Here is a 14,566-nt window from a genome sequence, read left to right as displayed (position 1 = left end):
TGCCACACAAAGATGCAACTGTTTTGGAACTTCTCACTGGACAAAAGCAAAGCTATCATCACCATGAGAGTTGATCCTTTATAAAAATTAAAGCCGGTGAAAGATGTTTTAAAACAGATTTGTTTGTTGCCATTTTTTGAAACTTTTTGAAAGATACCTCCAGTTCCTTGAGGGAATCTCGAAGTTTTTCTGGGCGCCTATTTTTGAGTGTCCAAGGATAATCTCGTGCTGGCAAATAAAACATGTATTACAGTTAGTTAAACATGACTTAAAAAGGAAACTCTCTACGTAGCAGCAGTGTGACTTCGAAAGATTAAAACGGAACACCTTCATAATTGAGAGGAAGTGGGCTTCATTTCTATCATCAAATGACAAGCTTTTGAAAGGCTTTGTCAAAGGAACAGGATTTTTACCACAAAACAATCTCCCCGATCATAATTTTACGATGACAACCAACAAGACTCAGAAAGTCCCTGGGAAAGTTTCCTAGGCCTAAGAGTCTACCTAATGCTTAACAATAAACGGTCTACTCTATATTATGGAAATTACTATTTCATGTAAATAATTCAGCATGCAATCCAAAAGATATCCCAGATTTTCCACGTGTCATTCTCAGCCCTTGTAAATAAGTATATATATTAAAAAATAATATACAATAAACGCACATTTAAAAAAAAAACCTTAAAATTAAGCATCAGGCACACATGAAAAAACAAACAAACCAGCAAATCAGGTACTAATAGTGTGTTTTATTTAAAATACTATTCTCTAAAATCTACATAATAATTTGATAATGTTAACTTTTGATTTTGTTTTAAATAAATTAAACTGATAAATAAAATTATCTAGTATGTTCTTTGTATTAGCCTAAAACAAACTAAAGAAAATTCTGCTTAAAAGAACTAAAAGAATTTTAAACTATTATCTGTTTCATCTTAAAAATGGATTCTCTTAATAATTCTAAATAAGAATAGTATGTGTACATATATGTATATTGCATGTGTATATATAAGCATACAGTATATATATAAATCTTATTTCAGTAACTAATTTGGTTCTATAATTTGTAAAATTTAGAGCATAAATATAAATTTAAAAATCTGTGTTGCAGTTAAAATACAGTATTTTTAAAAATTAAACATATCAGCCTGATCATTTATGATAAGAAAAACAGCAGAAATTTCAGCTCTAATTATGTTCCAAATAAATTCTTAATGATATTTAATTTTAAGTTCATTAAAACTTTATTATACTGTAACCATATTCACATACTTATAAATTTGGGAACAAAAGATACTAAAGGAAATAAAATGCTAGTACTAATAATTATAAATCTTACTTTCTTAAAATAGGCAAACTTTTAATAATTTAGGCAAAATTTGAATTATAAAATGTTATCCTCAGAACTTGAGTATGGTATATTTATCTTAAATATATTACATAATATAGCTTCATTAAGAAAATTTATGTTTAAATCTGACCAAAACAGAACAGAGCAGTAGTTTCAATAATCTAAATTAAAAGGGTCTAAAAAATATAAGCATATATGTCTACGTACTCAAACAATGGGTTTTGCAATTATATGACATTTTGTGGGAATAAGGTTTCCTATTTATGCAAAAAGAAGAATATCAAGACAGAACCTTCAGTGAAATACAAATTCTAGTTAGTATAACGAGTACAAAAAAATACCACGTAAGCTTACATTCTGCCAGCTTCTGCTTGTCTTCTAAGTTACCATGTTCTGTCACTGATAATTGTGGTGGAGAGAAGGAAAACAAGTGGAATTTATTTTTATTATAATTAAAATACCTTGTATTATTATGTTAACATAAAAATTATTATGAGACACATCTTGAGATTAATAAACTATGCTAAACTTTAAAAAGGACAACTGAAAAATTTGCCTTAATATTGATGTTTTCATGTCATAGAGATATTTCCTAAATTTGCAGTGAAAGGCTTATGTAGCTCAACAGGTGGGCCAATATCCTCAGCTTCCAATCTCATCAGATAGAGAAGGGAATTGCAACTGAGCCCAGAACAGAAGCTGCTTCAGTCTGTCATCAGAACCATGAAGTCAGCCTATTAACCACCAAGCTAAGCACACAGGATGCCCACACAAGCCCCACTTCAACAGAGACCAAAACAGGAAGTAACTCTAGCTAGAAAGACCTTTTGGCCCATCATGAAACTTCTAAGATTAACAGGATTAATCAGATAAAGAAAATTGATCATTCACTCAGAAATGCCTATTTCAGATATCAGATGAGGATCCAGGAGACCAGCGTCAGTGGGACCCATGTATTAACAATGCCCTCTACTGGGACACAGATAAATAAACGTGACTAGGCTGCCCAGTTATCAATCTGATCAGCCGCAAAATGAACATGTTCATGTTCTTCTCTCATAGTATCTCAATATTGCCTTATTTTAGACAGAATAGATATGAAGCTCAACATGTTTCTAAAGAATTGAAGTAGCTTTTCTTGAAATTCCAGAATCTATCTAAAGCTCATAAAAAAAGAATTTTCAATGGCCAGCGTTTCTTAGACTAGAATATTTGGTTTATAAAAATTAATTCAGTAGAATAGTTTACCTGATGGATCTTTCTTATCATAATACTGGTAAATCCCGATGTCTCTTTCTAGAGAAAGGAAAAAATAACATCAAATTGTAGTAAAAAGTTTGGAAGAATAAGAAATCAAGACATAGTACATGGAAGTGGGGGTTGAGGGTGGGGAATAATCTCTTTATGCTACTGGAAATAAAATAGCTCAGAAACATCTGGAGATAGTTGTTCATTTATTCTAGAGATATGCAGGGAATGGGAAGTTTATCATTAATAAGAAAGTTATAGTTATACAAAACTATAATGAAATGAGGAAAATGTTAGTAAAGTATTGAAATTAATTATCATGTTTTCTTTCATACTTCTTCTAATGTTATTCAAAAGAACTCTCACTAAGCAATACCAAATGAAATCAACAGATGGAAGAAAATGCCCTTGCTGTTGGATTCTGAACGGTGGCTTTCTTCCACACCTCACTGCTGATTTTGTCTGGGTATCTTAGTTGGTAGAGCATCATTATAATCTGAGGGTCCAGGGTTCAAGTCCTTGTTCAGGCGTTTGTGACTTTGGAGTCCTGGTATGACACTGTAGGATAAGTACTGGATGCTAACTGCAAGGTCAGCAGTTCAAGCCCACTAGCCGCTTTTCAGAACCTATACAGGGTCGCTGTAAGTCAGAACCAACTTGACGGCACATGGCAAAAACAACATAGCACTTGGGGAAAATCTACAGGAAAGAACAGGGAGGATTAGGGAAAAGTATGGATAAATCATCTGAAACTTTTTCAAGTCAACAAGGTTTCTAAATCCATTCAAATTTGCATTCTTTGCGGAGGCAACTTTAGAAGCAAAGAGAAAGTTGCCAAATGTTTATAGAGTGGTTTTACTATGAAATTGTTCTTGCAATTTAATTACAGGTAAACAAAATAATTTTGTTTATTTTCTTCATAACTACTACTAATAAAATATCTTTCATTGAAGTAACATTGTTTCCTTCCATGCAAAATAATTCTCACTAACAAAAGGAGACAAATGTTTCTACAAACGTGGAAGCAGTACAGACTGCCCCCTAGCGACTGACAGCTCCAAGTTTTCTGAACTGAAGGGTTTAACATCAAGAAATGTATTATTCCTATAACTATCTTTACAAATACAGTTTTTAAAAAATAATTGAGGGTGTGTATTTGTTGAAGCTATGCTTCATTCGGCATACCATTAGTTGGGACATACAATTTTAAAGAAGGCAGCTTATGACATCTAACAAGGAGTGACTGGGGAAGGGCATGTCTAGAGGACTGACTATTTTATTTATTGAGTTGGGAGGTATTTGTAACTACCACTGTAATTGCTGTTTGAAATTGGAAACATTCCTTATTATCACTGTTTGTAGTTCAAACCATACCCTTTCAGCACATATGTTATACTTCAACAAAATGTGTTTTTTAAGAACCAAAACTCTGTGCACACAGGCAATATCCTAAACTATAATATTCCAGCCTATAATTATACCCATCATTGCACTGTGTGCAAATTACTACAACTCTGAATAAAACTATGACGATCACAGGGGACCCTGACTTCCGTGTATATGTCTGACCTACTGCATCTGGCCCACAGTGGGGCGGTCAAACCCAAGCAGAAGTAGGAGGGCATCTGCCTAGGAGATCTGCCTGATGTGGATGTCAACGTCCAAGCAGGATAAGGAAGGTGTCTGTGCAGAAAGCCAGCTGGCATGGAATGTCAGGACCCCAGCAGGGTGAGAAGGACATTCATGTGAGGCAATGGCCTGGTGTGGGGTGTCTGAGGTTGAACAAGGTAAGTGGGACATTCACATATGGTGATAGCCCAGTATGATATGTCAGAATCCGCATGGGGCAAGCAAGGCACCCACATAGGGGAGGGAGTAACAGAAGAGACAGACAGATGGCATATAGGGTGATGGATTAAGTAAGTAAATTACTTAAAGATAATGGGGTCCCGGGTTTCCCAATGCCTGAGAAATATAAATATAGAAAGAGGGGAATTAGAATGAACACGTGGTTGTAGATTAGAATTGGAGGTACCAGTTTGAACTCCTGATTTTCAGTATGTATAGACAGATATGGAGTCCCTGGTATAGCGCTGTGGGTTAAGCAGCCAGACTGAAAAGCCATTTGAACTGCAAGGCTGGTGATTCAAGCTTACCAGCTGCTCCTAGGAAACACTATACAGGGTCACTATGGGTCAGAATCGACTCGACAGCACTTAACAACAACATAAACAGACATTGAAGTGCATGTGGATATAAATGTGTGTGTATGCAGTCACACAAACAGCTCTGGTAGCGCACTGACTACGAGTCGGGCTGCTAACCTCAAGGTCAGCAGTTCAAAACTACCAGCCATTCTGTGGTAGCTTTCTGCTCCCATAAAGATTTACAGCCTTGGAAACCCTACACAGAGTCGCTATAAGTCGGAACCAACTCCATGGCACATAGCCACTACCACCACCATACATTCATGCATACCTACGTATATTCCCAGCTATGTCTGCTGAGAGGGCCTGGGAGCAGCAGAACTACAATGGCAATGAACACATTTTCACTGCTAGATTTCACTGTTCTTTTTGTAAAAGCTACTAAACTAAGCTCCCTAAGGAGCTGAGTCCAGGGCTGTAGCAGGAAAAGCATAACATGGGCCCTGAACATGTTATACCATCAACACAGAAGTACTCAAATATTGACAGGGATCTATCAGAAACACATAAATTATCATGTAATAGAAAATCTGAGTACACAGAGATAAATAATATTTAAAGTTTATAAGGAACAAGATATTTATATAGTTTTAAGGTTCCTCCCTTCAGCACACGTAATACAAAGGGGAAAGAAAAAGTTTACAGTGGAGAAGTCTAATAGCACTTTTCATCAAGTACTCATAAACATCACCAGTAAAGGGACAGATTAGGTGTGCCACCTGAGAAGACACAATGAGGACACAGAATCAATTCTGTAATATTCCTGCCAAACATACATAACCCAAATCTAATTGTAAGGAAACTTCAGAAAATCTAAACTTAGGTGCATCCTGCAAAATAACTGGTCTAAAATATAGGACTGAAATTCACTGGTCTGTAGTTTATAGATTACATTGATCTTCAGTTAGGATTTGTTCTTGTTGTTAGGTGCCATAAAGTTGACTCCAATTCATAGCAACCCAATATACATAGAACAAAACACTACCCGGTCCTGAGCCATCCTCACAATTCGTACTATGTTTAAGTCCATTGCTGCAGACACTGTGAGGGTTTTTCTCTTTCTATAGACCCTCTATTTTACCAAGCATGATGTCCTTCTTCAGAGACAAAACTCCATGGAAACATGTCCAAAGTACCTGAGACAAAGTCTCACCATACTTGCTTCTAAAAAGCATCTGGCAGTACTTCTTCCAAGACAGATTTGTTCATTGTCTTGGCAGTATATCATATCTTCCATTTTCTTTTCCAATACCTTAATTCAATTGCATCAATTCTTCTTCAGCCTTCCTTACTTATTGTCCACGTTTTACATGCATATGAAGCTAAAAATACCATAAAAGAGTTAAAGTACACCTCAGTTCTCAAAGTGGCATACATGCTTTTTAATACTTTAAAGAGGTCTTTTGCAGAAGATTTACCTAATGCAATACGTTGTTTGATTTCTTGATTGCTGCTTCCATGAGCATTGACTTTGGATTTTATCACGATGTTGTTTATTGGTCCAGTTGTGAAGATTGTTTTATGTTAGATGTACTCCATATTGAAGGCTGTAGTCTTTGGTCTTCATCAGTGCTTCAAGTCTTCTTCTTCACTTTCAGCAAGTAAGGTTATGTCAGTTACAGATGGCATTGGATATCTGCATATCCAATCCTGATACTGTATTTTTCTTCACATAGACCAGGATCTCAGATCATTTACTCAGCATAGGTTGAATAAGTATGGTAAAAGGATACTATGCTGACTCCTACCTTTTCTAATTTTAAACCATATAATGCCCATCCTCTGATTTTGTTTGAATGACTGTTTCTTGGTCTATGTACAGGTTCGGCATGAGCATAATTAAGTGTTCTGAAATTCCCTTTCTTTGCAATGTTATCCATAATTTGTTAGGACCCATGCAGTGAAATGTCTTTGTATTGTCAATAAAGCACAGGTAAATATCTTTCTGGTATTCTTTGCTTTCAGTCAAGATATACTATCTGACATTAGCAATCATATCTCTCATCCCACATCCTTTTCCGAATCTGTCCTGAATTTCTGGCAGTTCCCTATCAATGTATACTGCAACTGGTTTTGAATTACCTTCAGTATAATTTTACTTTTGTGTGATATTAACAACAATTTTTCCACAATTTCTACATTTTATTGGATTACCTTGAGTCCTGGTGTGGCACTACAGGATATGCACTGGACCGCCTGTGGGCTGTTTGAACTGCAAAGTCAGCATTTTCAACTCACCAGCCACTCCTTGGAAACATAGTGCCTCATACAGGGGCATTACGAATCAGAACCAACTCGATGGCACTTAACAACAACAAAAACATTGAATCACCTTGTTTTGGAACACGCACAGATATGGATCTCTTCCATGCACCTGGCCAGGTAGCTTAGCTGTCTTCCAAATTCCTTGGGACAGATGAGTGAGTACTTCTAGCATGCATTCATTTGTTGAAATAACACAATTGGTATTCCATCAATTCCTGGACCCTTGTTTTTTGCCAATGCCTTCAGTGTAGTTTGGACTTCTTCCTTCAATACTATCAGTTCTTGATCATATGCTACTTCCTGAAATGGTTAAAAGTTGACCAATTTTGGTGTAGTGGCTCTATGTATTCCTTCCATATTCTTTTGATGCTTCCTGAATCATTCAATAGTGTGCTCAACATTACAATTCGAGAAATATCAACTGTGTTCTTCTCTTTTGGTTTTCTAACTCCAGGTTATTTGCACATTTCATTATAATATTTGACTTTATCTTCTCAAATAGCCCTTAGAAATTTTCTGTTCAGATCATTTACATCACCATTTCTTCCAGTCACTTTTGCTACTCTAGGTTCAACAGCAAGTGTCAGAGTCTCATCTGACATCCATTTTGTTTTTTTCCTTTCTTTCTTGTCTTTTTAATGACCTTTTCCTCTCTTCATTTATGATGTTCTTGATGCCATAACACAACTTGCCAGGTCTTAAGTCATTAGTGTTCAATGAATCAAATCTATTCTTGAGGTAGTCTCTAAATTCTGGTGGGATATACTCAGGGTTGTCCTTTGGTTCTCCTAAACTTGTCTAAATTTTCTTCAGTTTCAACATGAACTTGCATAAGAGCAGTTGATGGTCTATTTTTCTGTGAGACCCTGGCCTCGTTCTGACTTGATTATGTTGAGCTTTTCCATGGTCTCTTTCCATAGATGTAGTCAATTTGATGCTTGTATATTCCATCCCGAGAGGTCCATATCTATAGTTACTGTTTATGTTGCTGAAAAAAAAATGTATTTGCAATGAACATGTCATTGGTTTTCCAAAAAGCTATCATGCAATGTCCAGCATCATTTCTATCACGAAGGCCATATTTTCTACTGCTGATCCTTCATCTTTGTTTCCAAATTCCACACTGCACCAAATACACAGAGTCACTGAATCTTAATTGTATGTTTGATCCATTTCAGACTGCAGAAATTGATTAAAATCTTCAGTTTCCTCACATTTGGCATTAGTGGTTGGTAAGTAAATTGGAATAATAGTCATATTAACTGGTCTTCTTTACAGCCATGTAAATATTATTGTATCACTGACAATGTATTTCAGAATAGAACTTGCAATGTTCTTTTGACAACGAATGCAACACTATTCCTCTTCAATTTGACATTTCTGGTAGAGTAGATCATGTGTTTGTCCAATTCAAAATGGCCAACACCAGCCCAATTCAGCTCATGAATGCTTATAATATAGATCCTCATGCATTCAATTTCATTTTCTGATAATTTCTAATTTTTCTAGATTCATAGTTCATACATTCCATGTTCTGATTATTACTGGATGCCCACAGCTGTTTCTAATCACTTTGAGTCATGTCACATCATCAAACAAAGGTTTACTCCATCCACATCATTAAGGTCAACTCTACCATGAGGTGGCAGCTTTTCCCCAGTTGTATTTTAAGTGCTTTCCAACCTAAGAAGCTCATCTTCCAGTATATTAAACAATGTTTCCAATGTTATTTAGACAGATTTTACTGGCTAATTTTATCCTTCCTAGATTGTCTTAGCCTGAAAGTTCCCCTAAATCCTGTCAATTATAGGTTACCCTGCTGGTATTTGAAATAGCTTTCAGCATCACAGCAACATGCAAGACATCACAGTATAACAAATTGACAGTGGAGTGGTAGTCAATTACAGAGTTGGTTTCAAGTCATAGCAACACTGTATAGGGATTCCAAGGAGTGGTTATGAGTCTGAACCGTTGATCTTGTGGTTCAAACCAATCTTGTGGTCCAGTGCTTTATCCTACAGTGCTAAACCAGGACTCCAGTCAATTATGCTAGACAATGCCAAATTGTTTTCTAAAGTAGTTGAAACAATGTATACTTTCAATGTTGCTGCTGCATGCCAAGTAGGTTCTGACTCATAGTGAACCAATATAGGGTTTCTGAGACTGTAAATCTTTATAGGAGCAGAAAGCCTCATCTTTCTCCCAAACACCAACTGGTGGATTTAAACTACTGCCCTTGTAGTTAGCAGTCCAATGCATAACCAACTATGCTACCCACTATTTTACTCTTAAATTTTTTTTTTTTTTTTGTACTATGCATTTTTAATTTTCAAGAGGCTAGTCTTGTGTTCTGAAGTTCCATTCTTTTGCTTAAACTATTCTTGGTTCAAGGATTCTGCATCTTTTCTTAAATCTCTTCAGCTATTTTGTTCTTGTTCAGATGTTATCTGTTTCTTCAGAGATCCTTTTATTCACTTTTTTTGTTGTTGTTTATCCACTTTCGTTTTATTCTCTTTCTTCTTGGAGACATTCCTCAAATATCTGGTGATGCTTAGCTCTTATGAATATTTCAAAGTAAGGCCCTAGAAGGCTGATTGGAAGCTCTGTGTAAATGAATGAAGCCCTTTGCTGTCCAGCTGATTCCGACTCAGGGGATCCTATGTGTTACAGAGCAGAACTACTCCATAGGATTTCCAAGGCTGGGACTGTTTGGATGGAGATTGCCAGGTTCTTCTTCCCTGGCACCTCTGAGTGGGTTAGAACTATCAACCGGGGTTCCTATGTACAAGAAATAGGGCCTGACATCTGATGGGTTTCACTGATCAGTCTGGGTGTTACAATGGAAGACACCTCTTAAATGTCAGTATAGACTGAGGCCATACAGTTGCTTCAGATATTAATTCCTCAAGTTCTTGTTTTTTGGTTTTTGTTTTTAAATATCCAACTGGCTGAAGAATTTTCAGAACCAAGTAGGATTAGTATCAGTATGCAAGTTTTCACTTCATTCCTGTTTTCAGTTCAGCATCTCTCTACCGTTATTTCCACTGAGCCTGGTGCCTCCAAGTTTAGAGCCTCACTCACTAAATATTTCCACAGGAGGAGAGGTGTCTAACTACTCTTTATGCAAACTTTCATATCCCTTTGTTGGCACCCTCACACCACATATTGTTCTTATGTGCTATCTAGTCAGTTCTGACTCTTAACAACCCTGTATAGGGTTTCCAGGGAGCAGCTGGTGAGCTTGAACCTCCAGCCTTGTGGTTAGCAGTGCAGTGCTGATCCCACAGTGCCACACCAGGACTCCTCTGCAATGCTGGGATCCTCTCCTCTGTAGACATTACAATTAGATATTTTAAATCTGCCTTCTAACTTCCAAAAATTGTCCAACAACATTTGTGTCCACTCCTACTCTCTTTGTCCTCATGGGTTTACAACTTCTTTACTTTAATTCATTTATTCTAATTTTAGAAGAATTTTGAGAGGAAGTAAGGAAAACAAAAACAAAATCCATTGTTGTCAAGTTGACCCTGACTCATTGTGGTCCCATGAGCTACAGAGTAGAACTGCTCCACATAATTCTCTTGCTTATAATCTTCATGGACTCCTGGTGTGACACTGTAGGATAAGCGCTGGACTACGAACCAACAAGTCAGCAGTTCAAACCCACCAGCCGCACCTCGGAAACCCTATGTTGTTGTTGTTAAGTGCTGTTGAGTTGGTTCCGCCCCACAGCGACCCTGTATAAAGTTTCCAAGGAGCAGCTAGTGAGCTTGAACCGCTGACCCTGTAGTTCAAATGACTTTGCAATCCAGCACATTAACCCAAAGCCCCACACCGGGACTCCAACACAGGGTCGCTATGAGTCAGAATCAACTCCACAGCATTTAACAACAATTATTTCTGGAAGTGGATAGGCATTTTTTTCTGTGGTGCCTCTGGGTAGATTTAAATCGTCAACCTTTATGTAATTGTTGTTGTTGTTATGTGCCGTGGAGCCGGTTCCGACTCACAGTGACCCTGTACAGGAATTCTGAGGCTGTAAATCTTTACGGGAGCAGAAAGCCTCATCTTTCTCCCATGGAACAGCTGGTAGTTTCGAAGTGCTGACCTTCCGGTTCGCAGCCCGAGTCGTAACCACTATGCTACCAGAGCTACTACCCCCCCACCTTTTTTTTTTTTTTTAATGTAATTAGTAGAGCACAAACCATCTGCACCATCCAGGAGCCTGTTGTTGTTAAGTGCTGTCGAGTCAGCTCCGACCCATAGCGACCCTGCATAGGGTTTCCGAGGAGCAGCTGGTGAGCTTGAACTACTGACCTTGCAGTTCAAATGGCTTTGCAGTCTGGCGCATTAACCCACAGTGCCACACCAGGGGCCTTAACATGTGTTAAACCCACCTTGTTTAATTGAAAGTTCATTCTTATACATTTTAAAGAAAGTGGGTTTAATTAACTAACATATGATGACATGAATCTTGTATGTCAAGAAACAATACCTGTTGCCCCTCCACATGCCACAGTCCAGTTCCTGCTACCAGAGTAGTGTCATCATGGAACACTTGGGAAAAAAGTGGCACTTAACACCTGGTGTGGCACTGCAGGATAATGCTCTGGACTGCAAGGTGAGTTTGAAGTACAAGGTCGGTGGTTCAAACGCACCAGACGCTCCTCAGAAACACTAAACTGGGTCGCTATGAGTCAAAACCAACTTGATGGCACTTAACAACAATGACACCCTGTAGTCTCCTGCTAGGATCTACCCTGAAGATGCTCCTGGTCTGCTGGGCCTTGGTGATCATGGTTAATACCAAGGTTCTATTTCACAAATCATGCATGTTTGTGGGTGCCTTGGGCATGTCCATTCAGCTATTTTTTTGCAGCTGCTCTGGCAGTGGTTGTGGTCTACTTGGTGCTGGTACTCCTTCTGTATACGGCATGGAATAAAGGTTTATGACAAAAGGCAAATAGGATTAATGAAAGAACCACCTTTTGATAACATTTAATCTTTTTAAAAATTTTTAATGCAAATCAATCTGGAGGCACTGATGATTATAATAAAACTTGGGGAAAAAAATGCTGAACTAAATCTTAAGTCATCACATTTAATTAGAACACGTTGGTTCCACAGGATAATCACTGGATGGTGAAACACAAGGTCATCAGTTTGAGCCCATCCATTATCCCATGGGAAAATGATGAGGCTTTCTGCTCTTGAAAAGATTTAAAACCTGGAAAACCCTACACAGGATCGTTATGAGTTGGAACTGACTCAGTGGCACGTAACAACAACAAGAAGGCATGTTTTAAATAAAAAAGATAGAAATGCTACTTTGTAAGCTAAATAATTTTCTTAGCAATGATGGTAAAGGCTGACACAGAACAAGTTTCCTCTTAAATACAAAAGTTGTTTGGAAAAATAAAAAAAAAAAATTTTAAAAATAAATACATTTCCTAATAAAACATACTTGATTCTGTAATACTACTGAGCACTGTAAAACACAAATCCTTGTTGTGTGTCCACAGAGTCAGTTGTGACACATAGCAACCCAGTAAGGCTTTCCAAGAGTGGCTGGTGGATTTGCATTGTCGATCTTGCAGTGATTAGTCCAGCGCTTATCCTACAACACCAGTGCTTCTCCAGTATCTTAGTTATATATTTAAAATGCTATTTTCATATCAAAAAGAAATGTCTTACTATATTTATTAATATGATCCTACAAATATAAACCTACAACTATTTGTGAATATAAATCAGTTACTATGGACATTTCCAGAAAGGAGTTGAACCGGCATGTATGTTCAGGGGAAATAAATACTAACAATTAACTTAATTTTCAAAGTTCAGTTTCAAAATTGGAGCTCTAATTCAGGCTGAAAAATATAAGTTAATCAGAGTGACTACTAAGAAGTATTTTTTATTAACTAATACTTCATTAAATATGAAGAAAGTACTGCCTCTCTCTCTCTCTGGAGAATCCAGCCTTTGATAGTACTTATATATAAATGTTGTAACTTATACTTGAAGAATATTGAAAGTAATTCAGAACTTATTTACCGCCAATGTGTAAGGTATTCTTCAATGACCACAGGTGCAGTTCAGTCAAGCAGAAAGACATTTGATGGCAGAAGGAATTTCCGCCCTGTTTAAAAGTAATTAAAAGAGGTGCCAATTAATAATCTTCTACTAACAATAAAATAAAAATCACTTAGATATAGTAGAAAGAGTTATTTGCTACTACTGATATTTTATGTATAGTCCATTAGAATAAACACACTTGAATGTGTCCTTGGCTAATCTTCCAAATATAAACTCTAGAAAATGAAAAAATACATTTTTTTCTAAATCTAGTATGTTATCACACTCAGAAGTGTGATAGTAAGAACATATAAATTTAGGTTTTCAATAGCATATGTTTAGTTTTGAAGTCTCTGAGCATATTAAGAATCATTTAGTATATAAATTTTTTACAAACATATTTTTGAGGAAAGGAAATACCATAAATAGCTATGATGTACACACACATTCTATGGTGCATTTTTAATATACAAAAAATATATTTATAATCTCTCACATACTAACAGGATAATTAAAGTGGAATTTGCAAGGTAAATTTGAAAGTTTCTATAATAGAAAACATATTTACTTGAAAGTAAACTGTATGAAACCACATTAGCATGTAGATTAGCTTGTTTATCTGTGTTCCATGATGGATCCAATATTCTACTCTAACTGCATTTTTTTAAAAAAAGCAAAAGTGTACATCTTATACTTCTCATAGTTTTAATAAAAGGAGTTAGTGATTGATACATGACATTTTTCCATCAAGTAGAACTTTTTCAATCTGGGTTAACTAGGAGAAAGTTGATTTGAGTCAAATAAAAAATTTTACATTTTACAAAACATTGAAAGGAACCTATATAACTTGAAGTTGCTTGCTTGGAAATGTGATATAGTACTACATTATGTGCATACTATGTTGTTGTTGTTGCTGTTGTCAAGTGCCATCAAGTTGGTTCCAACTCATAGCGACCTTGTATAGGGTTTCCAAGGAGCTGCTGGTGAATTTGAACCACTGACCTTGTGGTTCAAACTGATCTTACAGTCCAGTGCATTTGCCCTTAGCACCACACCAGGACTTGTTAGGTGTCATCAAATCAGTTCTGACTCAGAGTGACCCTATGCACAACAGCAACACAGCTCAGTCTTGCACCCTTCTTGCTATTGTTGACATGCTTGAGTCCATTGTTACATGTGTCACTGTGTCAATACATCTTCACTGACCCTCTACTTTACCAAGCATGATATATTTCTTCAGGGACTGGTCACTCCTGATAACAATTCACAGTATGTGAGAAAAAGTCTCATCCTTCTAAAGAATATGATAGAACTTGTGTGTATGTTATAATATAACAACAACAACAAGAGCGCTGGTAGCGTAGTGGTTACGAATCACACTGCTAACCTCAAGGTTGGTAGTTCAAAACTACCAGCCATT

The 14,566-nt window shown here is 36.7% G+C and overlaps 1 protein-coding gene across 1 annotated transcript in view; it reads right to left on the bottom strand.

The window, feature by feature from the left end:
- Window positions 1-14,566, bottom strand: part of WDPCP (WD repeat containing planar cell polarity effector) — a 474,567-nt gene that overhangs the window by 414,941 nt on the left and 45,060 nt on the right. The window contains exons 2-5 of the mRNA XM_006863003.1: window positions 13,126-13,210; window positions 2,600-2,647; window positions 1,706-1,750; window positions 158-228 (exon numbers count right to left, since the gene is read on the bottom strand). Of these exons, the coding sequence (XP_006863065.1) occupies window positions 158-228; window positions 1,706-1,750; window positions 2,600-2,647; window positions 13,126-13,210 (249 nt within the window). The remainder of the gene's footprint in view (window positions 1-157; window positions 229-1,705; window positions 1,751-2,599; window positions 2,648-13,125; window positions 13,211-14,566) is intronic.

Source organism: Chrysochloris asiatica, unplaced genomic scaffold (assembly GCF_000296735.1).
Source record: "Chrysochloris asiatica unplaced genomic scaffold, ChrAsi1.0 scaffold00052, whole genome shotgun sequence".
NCBI classification, from domain to species: domain Eukaryota; kingdom Metazoa; phylum Chordata; class Mammalia; order Afrosoricida; family Chrysochloridae; genus Chrysochloris; species Chrysochloris asiatica.
Note: the sequence above shows the minus strand (reverse complement) of the source record. Positions and strands in the feature narration are given on the sequence as shown.